Source organism: Typopeltis vanoorti, chromosome 9 (genome assembly GCF_054136105.1).
Source record: "Typopeltis vanoorti isolate ZY-2024b chromosome 9, IOZ_Tvanoo_1.0, whole genome shotgun sequence".
Taxonomy (NCBI): Eukaryota; Metazoa; Arthropoda; class Arachnida; order Uropygi; family Thelyphonidae; genus Typopeltis; species Typopeltis vanoorti.
Genome location: NC_143557.1, coordinates 103,325,046 through 103,345,498, shown reverse-complemented (window position 1 = coordinate 103,345,498; position 20,453 = coordinate 103,325,046). Strand labels below are relative to the sequence as shown.

General features: G+C 35.7%; 1 protein-coding gene across 2 annotated transcripts in view; it reads left to right on the top strand.

Moving 5' to 3' along the window:
• Tmx3 (Thioredoxin-related transmembrane protein 3) overlaps positions 1-19,619 on the top strand; it is a 106,773-nt gene extending 87,154 nt beyond the window's left edge. For both annotated transcript variants that reach the window (XM_090398063.1, XM_090398062.1), the window contains 2 exons: positions 13,804-13,942; positions 18,693-19,619. In XM_090398063.1, the coding sequence (XP_090254189.1) occupies positions 13,804-13,942; positions 18,693-18,718 (165 nt within the window). In that variant the 3' untranslated portion in view covers positions 18,719-19,619. The remainder of the gene's footprint in view (positions 1-13,803; positions 13,943-18,692) is intronic.
• Positions 19,620-20,453: the final 834 nt, after the last annotated feature.

The following is a 20,453-nucleotide window of genomic DNA, read 5'->3' as shown; positions in this document are numbered from 1 at the left end:
CCTAGATGTATTTTTCTGTCAACCAAAATGTGAATATGAAGCATATGATAGAGTTAGACAAAAATGGATAAAAAGTGCTTGCTAGCCATCAGCTATCACCATTAAGAGATGTGATAATCATTCACATTCAGAAGAACCCTTAAGTGGGTTGACTTGAATTCATAGCTGTGTCTCAGAGCTAGCTCTACTAAGCACCACAAAGTGCATAGTTCCTTGCAGTACAGTATAGCTGTAATTTTAAATAGAGATGTGTACTAAACATCATCATCATCAAATTCCTGCCATGTACCCTCAAGGGGCGTACAGGATATGATAGTACTACATGAAAAATTTACATCATTACTAACTTCCTATCTACAATTTTCCTCCAAATTCTGTTACTTTTCAAGACTCCAACATTATAAGATCTTGCATTTCTATTGTCTAAGGCACATTTTACTGTATCAATCTACCCATATCTTGGTCTTCCTCTGGGTCATTATCCTGCCAACCTGGCAGAGAACACTTGTTTTGTTAATCTTTCCTTGCCCATTGTGTTTAAATGACCATACCACCTGAGATTAGCTCTGCTAACTCATTCCTGGATGCTGACAATGTCAAATTCTTTCCTAATATCCTCATTTTTAATATGATATTGCCATTGATGCCATCTGTTCATGCAACTAATCTTTCTCAGGACTTTCATATCTGCAGTGTCTAGTCTCTGCTCAAGAGTTTTACTTCTGACCCAGCTCTCAGATCCATACGTAAAAACTGGTTTGAACACTGTCTTGTGTACAGCTAATTTAGTGTTCTGACTAATTTCTCTCGTATTCCATATGAATTTATTCAACTGACTTCCTACCATACCAGCTTTGTTGATTCTGTTGTCTATTTCCATATTTAATTTGCCACCTTCACTAAATATCGTGCCTAAGTAGTTGAAATGTTTTACTTGTTCTATAGATTCTCCATGCACAATGCAGTTGACATTTTCAGTGTTTCTGCCTATTGTCATTGTGTTTGTCTTGTTATTGCTGACCTTCATACCATATCTATTACAACAGTTATTCAATTTAGTCAGGGAATCTTGCAGACTTCTAGCGGATTTATTTAGAAGTATAACATCGCCTGCATAAAGCAAAGCGCTGACATTAACATCTCCAATTTTTATATCAGGTTTAATACCACTTTCCTTCATAATGTGATCCATATGAATAACAGAGGAGATAATGTACATCCTTGTCTGACACTAGATTTAACATTAAACCATCTTCCTGTACTTACTTCAATTCTAACTGCTGACTTACAACTCAAATAAAGACTAACTATTGCTTGATATAATGCCCCATTGACACCATATCACTGTTCATATTGAATAGCTTCTCTCTTGGCATCTTGTTGAGAGGCTTATACGCTGGTTAAACATGATAACTAATATTTAAGGAATTGACAGCGTATACTAGAAATATAGATTAAATAAACTTTAATATATACTTTCCGATATTTCGGCGAACGTCACGTTGCCATCTTCTTGGGAACTTACTACAAAGACACGTTCACACAAGTACTAATAACAGCAAATGAGACTGAAGCTAGCGTTTTCCTAAAGTCCTGATGGTGTCCCCTGGCGGGCTATATTGGTAGTTCTTGGCCTTTGGGCTGAAGTTCTTCTGATAAAAGTTTCCCAAATTTGGGGCAGTCTCGTGCATCCAAATTTGTTGAGGTTTGGCATGTTCCTAAGGGCCGAGGCTGATTCCATGAATAGTCTTTCATACTTGAACTTGCTGCAGTGTATTATTGTGGCTTTCTTCCATCTTATTCTGTGGCAAGTATCCAGAGCATGGTCTGCAAGCCCAGAGTGGCTGTACTGGTGAAATCGGATGTAATCCTTGTGTTCTGAGATTCTGATATTTGCTGTACTGTTTGTTTGGCCAAAGTAGGACAGTTTACAACTGCAGGGGACCTGATATACACCAGGTAGGTCTAGGGGAAGTGGTTGGTCTTTGGTGGAGCAGATAAGGGATGCCAGTTTTCTATGTGATCTGTAACAAGTGGTCAAGTCATGTGTTTTTAAGATTTTATTGCTTTTTTCCGAGGTGCCTCGGATGTAGGGAATGGTGATGGATTTAGAGTAATCTTTTTTGTGAAGGGGAGGGGGTGGTGGGTTGTGGATAACTGGGTTAAGTATTTTTGGGATTTTTTGGAGGGGGTAGCCATTGGCTGAGAAAGTGTCACAGATGTGATTTAGTTCAGTGGTTAGGGCTTGATCATTAGAACAGATTATTTTTGCCCTGTTGAATAATGTTTTAATAACTCCATATTGTTGTGAGGGGGGGGGGGGATTGTTGGTGAATGTATCTGCCTGTATGGGTGGGTTTTCTATAAACTGAGAAAACCAAGGTTCCATCAGGTTGGCAGGTGACTAGTGTGTCTAGGAAGGGGAGGTTATTGTTTTCCTCTTTTTCCAGGGTGAATTTGATTCTAGGATGTTGGTTGTTCAAGTGTGTTAGGAAGGAGAGGAGTGAATCCGGGCCATGTGACCAAATAGCGAAAACATCATCAACATAGCGAAGCCATATGGTAGGTTTTTGTGGGGCTGAGTTTAAGGCTTTCTCTTCAAACGTCTCCATGAAGAAGTTGGCCAAGGGTGGGGAAAGTGGTGAACCCATGGCTGTCCCCCCTATCATTTGGCAGGAAAAATTCTACAAACAGATCTAGCTCTACGTCCTATTTTCCATCATTCGTGAATATGGATCCAAGGTATTTAAACTTCTCCACTTGCCTCATTGAGACTCCACTCCACTTACATGTAGAGTGCACTGGGATGGTTGTCTTGAGACCACAAATGTTTCAGTTTTGGCCACACTGATCTTCATTCTGGCATCTGCACAAACAGCTACAGACCTATCCAGGGTCCGCTGGAGGTCATCTGTGGAAGAGCTAAGCAGAACTAGGTCATCTGCAAAAAGCAGATGTCCAATACTGTGCCTATCAATCCAGTCCATAAATATTATGAAAAGGAGGGGTGACAGAACACACCCTTGGCGGAGGCCAGCGAAGACTGTGAAAGGTTCAGACTTTGTGCTGTTTACCCTGACACAAAACTCTGTGCATTCATACAGACTTGATGGCAGCTAATAGTTGGCCATCCACTCCATACTCCTGTACTACTTGCCAAAGCTTATCCTGAGGAACCCAGTCATATGCCTTCTCCAAGTCCACAAAACGTGTAGACATTCTTGGCATATTCCCAAGATTTCTCGAAGACTTGCCTTAAAGTGAAGATTTGGTCAGTTGTGCTTCTACCAGGACGAAAGCCACATTGTTCTTCCTGGAGCTTTGACTCAACTATGCTCCTGCACCATCTTTCCAAGCACCTAGCACACACTTTCCCAGGCAGGCTGAGCAGAGAGATGCCACAATAATTCCTGCAATCCTTCTGGTCTCCCTTCTTGAAGAGTGGGATTATTATGCCTGTCTGCCATTGCTTTGGTGCTCGCCCAGATATCCAAGCAGCCTGACACACTCGAGTGAGCCAGAGAACACCATCTCGATTTAAGGCTTTTAGCATTTCGGGCCAAATTTCATCATTGCCTGATTTTAGCGATTTTATTGCTAAATGGACCGCTTCTGCTATGAGACTAGTCATTGCCCCGATCTGCACCTCTTGGATGTCCACAACTGCTGGGCCACCCAGGTTAAGAAGGCTCTCAAAGTATACCTTCCATCTGTGGAGGATATCCTTCTCGGTTGTTAAAAGTGCACCATCAGAGGCCTTAATTGCCCTTGCCGTGCACGATTTCCTCCCTCGAAGGCGGTGGATGGTCTGCAAGAATGTTTTCTTGAATAATGTTTGTCTATTTTAGTCTACAGTTCATATCTGAGAGCTGTTCAACTTTTATTCACTTTAAAACTTTCTTACATGTTATTCTTTTCGAAATGAAATTCAATTTTATCCTGCTCAAGACTAAATGGTGATCACTTCCAATTTCAAATCCTCTGTTCACTCTGGTGTCCTGCACCAGGGAGAAAACATCACTATCAACAATAACATAGTCTATGAGACTTTCCTTATTCCTTGCCTCTTCTCTCCATTGTGAATTTGTGCACATTTTTATGTTGAAACATTGTGTTAGTAATAACCAGTCCATGTCCTGAGCATAAATCCAACAGGTAGTTGCCATTGTTATTAGCTTTGCTCTTTTCTCCAAATTTTGCCAAAATATTTTTGTATGTCTTACAATCATTTCCTACTTCGCTATTTAGATCCCCAACAAGGACCAACTTTTACTTTTCCTTTTTCATTGTGTTAGTTGCTTTCTCTAAAGCCTCAAAAAATTCCTCCACTTCTACCAAATAAGTCTCATTGTCCAGTTCCCCCATTCTGATATTTGCCCACATCACTCTACTTGAGACTGCCTGCCATTCAAGAAGATTAGCCACGTATTTAATGTTAAATACTATGGCTACTCCTTTTCCTTGATTGATTGCCTGAATATAACATTTTGTATTTATTGCTCAGAAAGATCTCATCTCACCAGTTTTTGGCTTTTTTTGTGTCAGTCACCCCTATTATGTCGATCTGGTACTTATCCACTTCCTCAGCTAGCTCCATTTCTCTGCCTTTCAGGCTTCTTATGTTGATAGTACCCATCTTGAACTCTGGTGATTTAGGGTTGGGGTGGGTTTTAGGATTTGTTCCAGTAGCTGACTTTTCGCTGTTTTGCCCTGGTTCCCTGGCGAAAACAACAAGAGCCTTGTTTACCGGGCGACACCCCAGCCAGCATGAAATTTTGTCATGTTTTACCATCAGTTTGTATTTTAGTTTAAGGCAATAAGAATACAATTTGGTCGGCTAAATCCCAAATTGCCAGCCCATCCTCATTTTTTCAGTATCCAGGTAGATACCTAACAGGATGCACCATGAGAAGGTGAGGATTGGACATTAGGTTAGAAGCCCTGGTCGGTTCTCCACACAGTTATACAGCTTTGACCCTTAAGCATGCTGCATACTGAACATGTATATACAATATATTTTTGTTTTGAATTCTTTTATCATAACTTATAGTTATGATAAAAGAATTCAAAATAAGAGCAGGACAAAATAAGAGCAACTTCCATATGAGATATATGTTTTTTAATGATTTTTTTTTATCTTCATTGGAAAATACACATGCACAAAACACTATCAGTATATATGGAAAATCATTGTAATCAGTGATTCTTCATAAATCATGTATCAATTTAGAAAAATAAATCCAAGAATCTTTTTTTTTTTGATTAAATTACAGTTTAATTATAGCCTAATTACAGTTTGATAGCCATCTTTTTTTGTCCTCAAAAATCTTTATAATTATGAAATATTTATTAACAAGTTCCCTGTTTCTTTTAAATTAAGTCTTATTTATTGGTTATTTATAATTGTAGTTATAAATCCTGTATACACAAAATGTTTACAGTTTCTGTACTTGTACATTCTCCTCAGTTGGTGATAATTTTCTGCTTTGTAGTTCGGCATGTAATCTTTTCTGAATGGAGCATCCTTATATTTAGCCACTTTCCAGGTCTGTGTGACAGATCACTGTTACCAACTACAGACAGAACAGTTATCTCTTTTACTGAACTGCCCCCAACACTATAATCAGGTCTGCTCAGGTCACATGCTTTCTTTTATGGTTACACAGTGGTCAGCATTCATTGTGAGAAATTATGGAGACAAACTTCTGCATTAGAGTAATTATTTTATCTTAAAATTAAGATAAATACTCTCAATATTTTGACCTTTATATCAAGGTTATTATCAGGAATACACACACACACTGGAACATAAGCTGTTGAAAGTTTATTTTTCACTTGGTTAGAGTATAATAAATTTAGTTTAATCCTTTATCCAAGTGTGAGCAAACAAAGTTTGCACCTGAAAGTATCTTCAGGACTGGGGTAAGGTGGTACAACACCAGGGCACTCCATGCAAAGGTGGAGCAAGCTACCAACACTCCTATCTCAGTATCTCCCATAATGCAAAACACATCTCCTTGTGGATATGTCTAATGTTATGCATTAAGGGAAGGGCCACAACCCAGACTAGTTTCGACCTTTATTGAGGTCTCTTCAGTGGGAGCCAGGCCCAAGTGGAGATACCAGGCAGAAGCATTAGCAGGTCATCTCTACCTATAGGAGTTGCCAAATGGTGTGCCACCCTTTTTTAATAAATTACTCTGGATTTAGAGAAAGATGTTGAAAGTTTATTTTTCACTTGGTTAGAGTATAATAAATTTAGTTTAATCCTTTACCCAAGTGTGAGCAAACAAAGTTTGCGCCTGAAAGTATCTTCAGGACTGGGGTAAGGTGGTACAACACCAGGGCACTCCATGCAAAGGTGGAGCAAACTACCAACACTCCTATCTCAGTATCTCCCATAATGCAAAACACATCTCCTTGCGGATATGTCTAATGTTATGCATTAAGGCTCCCACTGAAGAGACCTCAATAAAGGTCGAAACTAGTCTGGGTTGTGGCCCTTCCCTTAATGCATAACATTAGACATATCCGCAAGGAGATGTGTTTTGCATTATGGAAGATACTGAGATAGGAGTGTTGGTAGCTTGCTCCACCTCTGCATGGAGTGCCCTGGTGTTGTACCACCTTACCCCAGTCCTGAAGATACTTTCAGGCACAAACTTTGTTTGCTCACACTTGGATAAAGGATTAAACTAAATTTATTATGGAACATAAGCTACATGTATACTTTAGTAAGCTATTCATAAATTCTCTATTAATCATTGACCCTAGTCTTTTTCTTTCCCTCTTGGGAGGGGAAAAAAGGAGAAGAGCAAAACAGTCAAAAAAGGGATAAGAGCTACAGTTTTCTCCGAGAGAGCAGTGAGTGAGTGAATTAGTTTGTATTTAGGGGTAGTGAGTGCATCTATTGTGAATGATTTTAAGGGAAGGTATGACAACTGGTTTGGGTGATTTATAGCCTCCCTTGATGAGTCCTTGACTCCCTGGAGGTCAAGATAACAATAATGATAAATTAAAAAGAAAAAAAAAAAAAAAAATATATATATATATATATATATATATATATAATACATATAAAAATACTTAAATAAGCAAAGCTACAACAATTCCTACTAGTGACATTCTCTACAGTCCTGTTATTTTGTAGGTTCTGTTTATTATTACAGTTTCCTGTGTTTGGAGGTTTTTTGGAGTTTTCCCATTTTTTTTGTTGTTCTATTTACATTGTTGTTTTTGCACTTCAGACATGCAAAAGAATTTATTAGAAAGGCACCCAGTCCTTACCATGCACCAAAACTTGTATGAAATAAAATTCAAAGAGGCTTGTGAGATGTTTATCATCATCCCTATCTCAACAAGAATGATGGATTAACAGTTTCAAGGATCTAGAACGCCTATCTGCAACCCATATAGCATCCAGGAATAGATGCTATTTAAGTGTTTTAAGTATTCTATATTTGTTTATATTATATTATATATATATAACATATAAGCCACCTCCAAATATACTTTAGCTTACTAAAGTGTATTGGGAGGTAGCTTGTGTCCAAGTGTGTATAATGTATTTCTGATGATGACCTTGATATAAAGGTTAATACACTGAGTCTATTTTATCTTAGTTTTGAGTAAAATAATTGCTCTGATATGGAAAGTTTGTCTTTGTAATTTCTATGCAATGAATTCTGCTAACCAGTAAAGTTGTCTCATAAGAGCTTATTTCAATAAATTCAGTGTCATTGTTCTCATGAGATTTCACTGATGTGCAGTGTTTAGATAATTAAAGTTACTCATGATGATAAATCAACTTGGTGGTTGCTAAATGAGTTATCATCATGGATGAATTTAATTATCCAAACAGATGCATTTTGTCACTATTAGGTCTATAACAACACCCCCACTGTGTATTTGATCCTATTAGACTCTATCACACACTAAATAACTTCAAACTCACTCTGACTTGGAAGGTTGTTACTAATATTGCTGTAATAATTTTCTACCCTAACATGACACACATTATCTGATATCAATATCATCACATTTCTCTTTTTACCTTGCCTATCATTCCTAAAATACCTTTTACCAGTTAGTGGGTCTGCCTGTGAGAGCCAGGTCTCACTGATACCTATAATCTAATGCCACAATTTATATTTACCAAGGCAACAAACTCTACTCATGTGTTCCTGATATGCCTGGCATTTGGTGTGTGCTTGTGTTTTTATGAAAAGCTCCTGTAAGATTAATGTTTTTTTTTTTTTAAGATTTATTGAGTTTTCATATTAATTGGTATATTTTTAGTATGTTATTGTACGTTTTAGTGGATTTATTATATTTAGTGCATATAACTGTAGATATGTAGATATATTGTTAAATATCTACATTGATTTAGGTTGTTTAAAAAAATAGAGGCAAAAACTCATAAGGACAATGCATAAGTTAACAAAGCCCAGAAACAGAAACTTTTGTACACATAAGAAAATGCATTGCAGCATTGTTGTTGAAGATATAAGTGAGGATAACTTAACATTTGAAATATCCTGATTAAAACAAATTATTAGAGAGTCAACAAGAGAATTAGAAAAAGTTCAGAAACAATTAAAGAAACTCAGCTTCAAAGACAGAAAAGAAAAGTAAAGGAGGTGGTAGTGCTTGTTGGAACTAATTATTTAAGTACTGATAAATATACTATGAGAGAGGATATGAAATGTTTGTTGGAAGAAGCAAGAAAGTAAAAATTGTTAGCTTACTTCCTGGATACAACAGAACTGAGATAGAAGAATGTCTATTATAGCAAATGATTCAATGCTCAGGCTTTGTAGAAGAAATTTATGTAAGTTTTGGATGTGTAGTGAGTTTGATGGTAAGAAAGATTTGTATAAGTTGGATGGCTTGCACACTTGAATGGATTTAAAGGCATCAGGAGCTGAAAGAAATTAATTGGGTTGAGACCTAATGCAGAGAATCAGGTAAACTATATCATCATGGGAGGAAATGGTGAAGCGTGTGTGTGTGTGTAAGTTCAACTATGGTATGCAAATATGACAATGATATAAATCATTCAGTATAGTTATACTGAATGATATGAATCTGGTGAGGGGTTGAATTTTACACTTTGGGTTCAGACTTTTTGAGTGTATCTGTGGACAGAAAAGAGAAGGTTATTATGTTTCTACACAAATTCCAGGAAAATCAGAAACAAAGAGGTGGATTTCATTGCTTTGGTGAAGTTGGTTTGGCCTAAGATTATTGACATTAGTGAAAACTGGTTATCAGGGTCAGATGTAGTAATTGGAATCAAATGTAAAGGGTATATATTTTTATGAAAGATAGAAGAGGAAGGTGGGATACTGCTAAATGATATTAGATGATTTGTATCCAGTTAGGTTAGAAATTCATGAAATCCGTTGTCAGTTTTTCAGATGTGCCCCAGATATCTGTAATGGTGATAGATCTTGAGTAATCTTTGTCCTGAAGGGGGAGGAGAGGGGGGGGGTTGCAATTACACAGTTAATATTTTTTGGGGGATTGTTTTTTGGCTAAGAAAGTGTTGAGAATATAGTAAAGTTCACTGGTTATGACATTGTTATCAGAACTGATTAATTTTCCCCTGTTATATAGTGTTTTTATAATCCCATATTGTTGGAAGAGGGGATGGTGTGACTGCTGATGAATGTATCTACCTGTATGTGTTGGTTTTCTATAGACATAGAATGCCAGGAATCCATCAGGCTGGCATGTAATCAGAATGTCTAGGAGTGGGAGAGTGCTGTTGATTACCTTTTCTAAGGTAAACTGCATCCTGGGGTGTTGATTGTCTTAAGAAAATGTGGAGCATATTCAGGCCATGTGGCCAAATGGAAAACACATCATGTACTTACCATAGCCAGACAGTGGGCTTATGTGCAGCAGAGTTTAAGGATTTTTCTTCAAGGATCTCCATGAAGAAGTTGACCAGGTGTGGAGAAAATGGAGAACCTCATGGCTGTTCTCCATGTAGATTTTCCTTGCCAAATGAAATAGCCTAAGTTCATGGGGCTGAGATATCTGGTGGTAATATGACTTGAATGAGGTCTGAGATATCTTTGAGTTGGATATTATTGAATAAAGAGGAGACATCAAAACTGACTATTATGTCAGTGTGTTGGAGTGTGAGATTTTTTCTTTACTCACTTTAAAATGGGCTGTTTTGTGTTTTACCAGTATATTGTGTGAGCACTTTGGATAAATGGTTGGCTAACTTGCATGTGGGTGAATTATGGATATTTGGTAGTCCATATATCCAGGAAGGGGGGGGGGGGAGTCTAGATTTTTACTGTTTTAATAGTTTGTTTGTGACTTCCACATGCTAAGAGGTAACATGTTTAAGGAACCTATTGAGTGTTCTGATCTGTGTATTGGTGGGATCATAGTCTATAGGAATGTAGATAGTGCAATCTAGAGGTAAGGAGGCAAGCTTACCTGTGTAATGTAATTAGTTTAAAACCACAGTGGCATTTCCCTTATCCACTTTGGCAATTACTATTTGTTTGTTCTTAATTTCTTGCAGAGCTTCAGAATTCTTTTCATGAGAGGTTGCTTTTTGGTGATTTAGCATGAGTGAGTACACTGGCTACATCCAGTCTGATATTGTTGACAATATGGTTGAGTTTATGGTTTTTGTTTATTTAGTTTAAGAGTAAAGCTTCCCCCGTCTGCAATATATATGGACTACTGAAAATCAATAAGCAAAATGTGTCATTATGTTCGATTGTGGATGGCATTGGTTCACCCACATGCAAATTAGCCAAACATTTATCCAGAGTGCTCGCAAAATATACTGGCAAAACACCTTCATACACAAAACAAATCAGCCCTCTTTAAAGCCAGTATAGAAAAAAACCTCACACTCCAACACTCTGACATAATGGTCAGTTTTGATGTCTCCTCTTTATTTACTAATGTCCCACTCAAAGACACTTTAGACCACATCCAAGCCATATTTCCTCCAAATATCTCAGCCCTGTTTCATTTCACCATGAACTCAGGCTATTTCATTTGGCAAGGAAAATTCTACAAACAGATAGAGGGGGACAGCCATAGGTTCTCCATTTTCTCCACCCCTAACCAACTTCTTCATGGAGACCTCTGAAAAAAAAGCTGTAAACTCTGTCCCACATAAGCCCACTGTCTGGCTATGGTTTATAGATGATGTGTTTTCCATTTGGCCACATGGCCTGAATATGCTCCATATTTTCTTAACATATATAAACAATCAATACCTCAGGATCCAGTTTATCTTAGAAAATGAGTTTCCCATTCCTAGACACTCTAATTACCTGCCAGCCTGTTGGATTCCTGACATTCTCAGGCTACAGAAAACCCACACATACAGGTAGACACCAATGGCATTGCATGTCCATTTCCATTGGGTGTGCTGTCATGTGGCTTATGCAACCCATACTACAAAATTCACATCAGTTTGACCATATGATTGCATTTTTATCGATGTATGAAAGTTTTCAGAGTGCATTATGCATTGGCACTCATCTTAAATGGTTCAATGCAATTAATTAATTGTAAGATAACTTTGAATACTTTATTTTATTAATTAATTGTAACCAAATCTGTGTATGGTGAGGGACAAAGATGTATTAGAAAATAATAATGAAAGAGAATGCTATAGTTGGTATATTTGAATTACTCAAAGGTGTAAATATAATAGTAAATTTGGAAGAGGAGGACGAAGCTTACCTCCTTCGATTACAATCTGCAAAAGCTCTGGCAGAAAACAGGACATTCAATAGATCTTCAACAGTGTTTTCCATTGTAAATAGGGATAAAAAAAAATGATAAATTATTTATAGAAAATTACTTGTCTATATTGGTGTCCTAAACACGTCAATTCACACTTCATGCATGCAAAACAGATGAAACTCTGAAAACAAAAACAGCAACTCATGACAAATGACAACTTTCAGTTGGATTGGTTGACATAATAACCAGTTGCAGCTGTGATTTCTATGTACTGTTGTCTTAGCGCACATCCTGCCTCACCTTCTGGGTAATTTAAAACCACTGGAATGCTAAGAATTTGATCTGCTGCAAAATCTGTATGTCTGTTCAAAGGACTGAAAGGTGTCTGTATTTGTGACTGCACACCCAGGCAATTAATGCGAATACGATGCATTGTTTACATGTCGAAAAGTGTCCTCTTCATGAAGCATTAGTACATTGTGTTTAATTTTAGGAATCACGCGAAGCCATGAAACAATTAAGGGAGTCTTTAATAGAAATAAATGCAAAAATATAACATCAGTGATATTACTATTCCGTGGGTGTGCACTGCATACTTAGCACACCCTGAATATACACCTCTGCTAAATACATTCACCAGCAGTCACATCATCATCCCTTTCCCAGCATTATTATAAAAACCCTATATAACAGCCAAAATTAATCAGTTCTGATAACAGTGCCCTAACTATTGAACTTGACCATATTCTCAACATTTCTTAGCCAAACAACAATCTCCCAAAAATATAAAAATGTAATATATATATATATATATATATATATATTACTCAAGATCTATCATCATTCCATATATCTGGGACACATCTGAAAAATTGACAAAAATCCTAAGGAATACAACCTTAAACCATTTGCAGACTACATAAAAAATTGGCATCCCTTATCTGCTCCACTAAAGACCAGCCCCATTTCCTAGACCTACCAAGTCCTTGCAGTTGCAAACTGTCCTACTGCAGCCTTTCTCATAGGCTGAATTTTCAATTCAGCCTATCAGAATTTCTGAACACAAGGACTACATCTGTTCCACCATTACAGCCACTCAGGACTTGTTGAGCATGCTTTGGACACCCACCACAAGAGATGCTGGAAGGCCACTCTTTTACATTGCATCAAATACAAATATGAGATTCTAGTCCTTGAATCTGCCCCAGCCCTGAAAAGCTTTCCAAACCTCAGTAAATTTGGGTGCATGAGACTGTCCCAAATGTGGGAGGCACTCATCCTCAGATCTTCAGCTTAACTGCCAAGACCACCCAATCTAGTCCAATATGGGTTATCATTTTGCCGGGCCTGACTTTGGTCACCTTTCTTCAGCCTCATTTGCCCAGTGTTAGTGCCTGTGTACTATCATTGTTTTTGTGATCCCTGATGATGGCAATGCAACGTTGCCAAAATATAGAAAACCATTAATTAAAGTTATCCTAATTAATGGTTTAGTATATGCTATTTCCTGAAAAATAATAGTTATGAGTAACTAATGTATAAGTCTATCTATTAGAATTTAGTTCTTTTTGTATATAAGTGAACATTTTGGGCACTAATGCTGATATATGTGTAGGTGCATACATATATGTATATGAGCCTCCATAGCTCAGTTGGTTTAGACGAAGCCCTTTGGTCGGAAAGACCTGGATTCAATTCCTGTCCATGATGAGAGGAGCCTTTATCTGGTCTCTTTTGACTAAAAGTGAGTCAGCCTCATATGGAAGTGGAGAGTTTTTTGTCCCTCAGAACAATCAAACCGGCCCCGTGAACACAACATCTACAGACATAAGATACTCATGGAATAAGGATTAACCAACCTATTCCATAGAATTTCAGTTTTGAATGACTTTCCATTTTATACATTCGATGAAGTCTTGTAAGATTTGTGCACTCAAATAATAAATAGTATTTTTTTTTTAATTTTATAATTTAAATAATTTTTAATTTTATATATAAAATTAAATTTATTTAACTATATATATGTGTGTGGGTGGGTGTGCTTATTTATGCATGCATTGGATTTTTCAGGGAATGTGGAAAGGGAATCCAGTTCTAACTACTGTTTTGCTTGGTCTTCCTTTGGGTTTGTTAAGTATCATTTGCTATACTTCGTGTTGTAGTGACATCCTAGAATCAGGCGAAGAGGAGGAGGAAGAACATGAACAAAGTAATCAATTCTTTGTTTTATACGTGTTTATGAATTATGTAATTTATCTTTATCAGGGGCAGCTCATGCATAGACACTGCGGAACTGCAGCAGCCCCAATTTTTCTCGATATATAAATATATTTATTAATTTATTTATATTTGCTTATAAGTAATATTTAATTTTATCATCAACAATCCTATACAGTTCTCTTATTTTGTATAAAAAAATAATAAAAATCCATCTTGTAGCACTTGGAGGGCGAAGGACGCTAGCAGCACTGTGTTTACCACAGTGTCATATTGCTAGTATTTGTTACACACGCAAGCATAGTAAGATAGGAGCTATGAGCACAATGAGGCACTGTCCGTCATGCAGTGCCTCATTGTGCTCATGCAGTTTGCACCAGTAGTAGAGTGTTCGTAGTGCTTATCGTGTTTACTCCGTCTCTTTAAATATTTGGACATTACAATTAAAGACATAACATTTGTTATAGTTTTTATTTTAGAACATTATTGGGGTTATGATATTGGATTTTATTTTTAAGTAATTTTGAATTATACTAAACTATAATTTTATTGATAAAATACAATATTTTTTCATGAAACAAAACAAGAAGAATATATTTTATTTTTAAGTAATTTTGAATTATACCAAACTGTATAATTTTATTGATAATAAACAATATTTTTTCATGTTTAATTTTTTTAAATTTTTACCATAATTTTGATATTTTATCCAAACACATATACACTGTACTTACAGTGTGTATGTATATTTTGAAAGTTGCAGCACCCCCACGATTTCAAGCCATGAGCCGCCATTGTTTATATATATATATATCATAATCAAAATCCTAATGTGTTCCCTTGGGTGGGAGGGAGGTACAAGATATTGTGAAGGTGTACTGTATGAAAACTTTACATTGACAATTTCTCTCCAAATTACTCTTAAGAATCTGTCAGGACTCAAGTATTGTGAGATCTTATATTTTGATTTTGTTGTAAGGCACTTTGTGTTTTAAAATAGGTATGTAAGTTGTCATGTTTGTAGAAATAAAAAAATGAAATTTACATTGGTTAAAATTATTTTAAGTTTGAGTGTTCATCTTTAATTTCTACAAGGCATTTCTTACTGTATCAATCTGTGTAGATCTTTTTTCCTGCCATCCTATCCTAAAAAACACTTATTTTGTTGACATTTCCTCTCCCATTAAGTGACCATACCACCTGAGTTAAGCTCTGCTCACACATTCTTGAATAATAATAATGTCAAATTGTTTCCTAATAGCCTCATTTTAATATGATTATACCACTAATGCTATCTGTTACTCTCCTAATCTTTCTCAGAACTGTCATGTCTGTGGTCTCCAGTCTTTGATTAAGTGTTTTATTTCTAATCCAGATCTCAGATCCAAAAGATAAAATTTGTTTGAACACTGCTGTGTATATAGCTAGTTTAGTGTTTCGACTAATTTTTCTCTTAATTAAAAGAAACACACGTATTAACCACAGTGAAAAATTTTTAATTGTAAATATTTCATCCTGAGTATCTTAGGACATCATCAGTACAGTAGTTTTTTTTTTTTTTTAATTAAAAAAAAATTTTCTCTTATTCCATACACATTTACTTACTGGACTTCCTGTCATACCAGCTTTGCTTATTCTGTCATTTGCTTCCATATTCATTTGACAACTATTGAGATTTAATAATCAGCTTCTGTACATTGTGCAAAACCAATCCTTGATACAGTATGGTTTACAGATATGATATCATCATCATGCATATCAAGGATTTAGGCCTAGCGTGGTCTGTTCCGGCCTTAGAAGTCATCGTTGAATCATTTAAGAGGAAGTCCTGGTTTTCTTTTTCCTAATGGCTTGTACTTTAAGACTTGCTTTGGTAATCTTTCTGTTTTCATTCTTTGAATGTGTTCCATCCATTTATGTTTATATTTATTAATTTAGTTTAGTTTTAATTGAGTACAGATATGATATGTGTGTTTAAACTTGACTCCTTTTTTCTTTTGTGATCAACACTTTATGATTTAAGAAGGTCAACATTATTTCTTCTCCTTGTCTGATTTGTGGTGTATGGCTTCACACAAGAACAGTACGTTTTAGGAAATGTAGATATTTCTGGAAAGGATTGCTATCTTTATTAGACCCATGAGGATCTATGTTTGGATTTATGAAATGTTTAAATATCTTTTGCAATATTTAAATCCTTTAGTAAACTAGCAGTGTGAGTACAAATTCTGTCATAGTACAGAAGGGAGATAGAATCCCTGTATCTAACACCTGTATTTGAATTGTGTGGTTTTTTTTATACAATGGTTCAAGCTTTCTTATGAACCACTAAGAATCAAATTTATTATAGTTTAACTCTTTGTTCTCTCTTTCTTTCTTTCATTCAATCATGCTTTTTTTTTTCATGTCATTACACTTGGCCTATATTGTTGCTCATTAAAAAAAATCTAAATCTGATTTTGAAAGGTGGAATTGAAATGCTGCAAGTTTGCCTCCTGTCCAAATGGCAGTCAAGCATTCTTGTCCCTCACAAGGCCATTGAACTCATCCAGATGGTTCTATTGTAGCATCTGTAACATCTCCCAGAGTCAAGGCCAGTAAGTGGACCAACATTTTCTTCTCTAACCGTTGCATTGATGATGAAGGAAAAATGCTCCCACTCCCACACACACACACACACACACACACACACACACACACACACACACTGAAAAACTGCTAACACAGTGCCTCCCTTCATCTTTCATTAGAAAAAAAATCAGAATTGAATAACATGGACACCAACAAATTATCTGGTCATGATGGTTCCCCCCCCCACACACACACTGTGCTAAAAACTTGGGCTCTGGAACTAACATCAATGATTTTTCTTCATTCTTTCCTACTTCACCACAGTTCTGCCTTACTTCATGGAAACTAGCCTATATTCAAGCCATTCTGAAAGAAAAAAAGTGATTAACATTACCAGCTATTCAATTGTTCTTTCTTCACTCCTCTCAAAAAATCATGAACGTTATCAGCAGTGAACTCCTTCACCATCCAGAGTCCTACCACCAATTAGTGACCTGTAATATGATTCTGCCACTTTCACTATACATCTGATGTAGCCTTCACCATCATCACCTCTGGGCATAGGCCATGTAAATGTTTTGAGGAAACACATATAGCTGCTCTTGACATTTCTAGAGCATTTGTTTATGTCTCGCACAGAGCCTGCTTAGCAAACTACCATCCTTGGCTTGGTCCCTTACCAAGGCTTCCTCTACCCTTTGCATTTGGATCTCCAGTTTCCTCTCCACGGCCAGTTTTGCAATTTTGTATCCAATTTTGCAGTGTATCCAATTGGAGATCCAATAATTTAATACTATGTATCATAGATTGTTTCCTCTCTTATATTTTTCCTCCAGGGCTCTGTATTTCCATCTGTTCTTTTCTTCTGCATATGCCTTTTATTCCCCTATAGGGAGTAGGTGAGGCTATTTAGCCCTATCTAACTTCTTTGACTGTCATCAGCAAAACTATAAATAAATTAGAAATCAGTAAATAAGAAGGTCATTTATACGAGGATGGTCTGAAAAGTTCTCAGCCTTGACCATAGATGGCAACCCTATCAGCAAGATTTTTTTTTAGAAGTTGGTACATCTGTCATAAGTATCCATGTGAAATTGCAAGTCATTCTATCAAGTAGTTTGTTTTATACAGCTGTCTGAAGCAAAAGTGTTGTCATTATACTAAATTTTATCCCCTGAAATGGATAAAATTGAGTATAATGCGGTAATAAAATTCTTTGTAAAAGAAGGTTTAACCCCCAAAAGAAATTCATTTGAAGTTCATAAAAGTTTATGGGCACTCTTCTCCTTCATTTTTAGACAATTAATAAATGGGCTGCAGAGTTTAAACGTGGCTTAGTTAATCCTGCTTTGAAAAAAACTATCAATTTTTTTTTGTTTGAATTTTTGACTTCTGCTGTTTTTTTATAATTAACTCCCTAAAATTATTAAAGTGTGTATAATAAAACTGCCGAAGAAAGTCATGCCACATGACAAAAGAACCAATTACAGTGCGATTGGTGTGATCACATCCTAATCATTCGGCAAATATGTTTTATGAACGGTGACTCATTTATTTTGGATAAATTACTACTGTGTTTTTCCAACATATAATGGCATATTCTCCAAAATTTGTTAGAAATAACAGGAAACTAATAAAAAAAAACCCTGTTAATTTAATTATGAGCAAATCTTGGTTAAAAACATTTTAAAATTAACAGGGTGTTAATTTTCACATGACATATGGACTGGAAATTTTGTCCATTAAATCGAGGGTTTACTCTAGTTAGATAGCTGATTAATGCAAAAGCTGTTGAATACAAGTTACCACAAGTATTACTGAAGTTACCAGAGCTGAGACTTAAATTAAACAGCCTAGTCAGAGGCACTGCTAGTTCCCTTGCACATTCCACAAAGCACAAGCTGATATCCTATCTAATCCTACAGCTGTATTTACATTGAGATTCTGCAATATCCTAAGAACCTCAAATTCATCCACCTTTGTATTACATATGTTACATGCTCAGATTTTGAAGCTGTCAGAACGTTTCTGTATTTATAAGCATAGTACTGTTAGCTTAAAAAATTAAGATAAAACTAGAATATCATAGAAACTAATGTGAACCAGTTAAAGTAACTATGAATTAAATTTTCACAGATTTCTTTCTTAATCTTCTCTGTTTTCTTTAATAGGTGAAAGACATCAAAAACGGGAATGAAAGAAATTTCAATAGGAAGTATTGTTCTTGAGGTCAAAAAATTATTGTAACTTTTATATACAGCTCCAGGAATTGCAATTTAAAACTTATTGTACATAAATCCTGTGCAGATAATGTATATTGTGATTGTTTCTTAAAATGTTGAGTTTTTCAGTCAGTTTTGATCTCCTTTCCTGGCTTATTTATAGCAACGTTCTTTATTACTTTATGTATATATCTTCAGGTACATATCCTTTCTTCCTAATTTATTTTGAATACATATACCTGAAATTAACATATTTATATACAAAGAGGCATCACTATTTCTGTTGTGATAACTGAATTAAGAGATTTCGCCTATTTTTATTGTAGCAAAAACGTGTTTTCTATGTATGATGTGTGTTTATATATGTGACAGCATTATTCATAAAGTGCCATATTTGATATTTAGATATTAATTTTCTAAAACACTTAAATATCACCTGGATGAACATCAACTACATGCACTTAACAGACATAATAATCTCTCTTCATATTCTCAGTTTCTTTACCATAGTTCTAACAGTCCAGTTGGCCAAGAGCAAATAGTTTTCTGTTATCAGCAAATCAAACAACTGTTGTGAAATAAAGTACTGATTACTTATGTAATACTTAGTTTACTAGCTCCAAAATGGAAACTTTCATTTATGCCATTTTGAATATATTGAGAATTCTGAATTGTTAGATGGACTATTGAATTCTAAATGAGAATTTTAAAATTGTGATATATTTGTTATGTTTGTTATTTTATAATTATAAACTTATATTGGATTATCATATGTCAAAATATGAGCTTATATTTGAAAGCATTCAAAATTTTAGTACTTGATCTTGAAAGTTTTTTCGCTTGATTATGCTATAAATTAAAGACGCCAAGAAATTATATTCCTAGTGTCATCCTTTATCCAAGTGTAAACAAACAAAGTTTGCATGCAAAGTAACTTCACGACTAGGCTACTTGTATATAGAGGCTATTGACTTCACATCAATTTCCTTAGTATCCCATAATGCAAGGTACATGTCATTATGGACATTTATAATGCTATGCATTATGGGAAGGGCCAAGAACCACACAAATATCAAAATCAGCTATCAAAAGGTATCACAACGTATTACTAAAATATTCTGGATTAGAGATGTTGAAAGTTTTTTCACTTTGCTATACTATAAATTAAAGATGCCAAGAAGTTATATTCTTAGTTTCATCCTTGACTACTTGTATATGGGAAATATGTGACCTCTGCATTACTTCAACCTTGGTATCCCTTCCTAGTCTGGCTCCTGCTTATGAGACCTCAATAAAGGTTGAAACTGGCCTGGGTAGTGGCCCTTCCCATAATGCATAGCATTATACATGTCCATAAGGATATGTGCCTTGCATTATGGGATATTAAGCCAATTGATGTGAAGTCATGAGCCTCTATATACAAGTAGAGCCCAGTTGTGAAGTTACTTAGCATGCAAACTTTGTTTGCTTACACTTGGATAAAGGATGAAAGCAAGAATATAATTGATTGATTTGGGATCATTAAAAACTTTAATTCAGATAAACAAAAGTTCCAAATTTTGCCTTCTGCCAGATAACCTAAGTCTGTTAAGGATGACTATAGTATTACCTCTCAATTGCTTTATTAAAAATAAAAAAAATAATAAATAAAAAATTTGTTGCTTTATTGAATATGATGTGGCCTAAGATTGTTGGCATTAGTGAAACCTG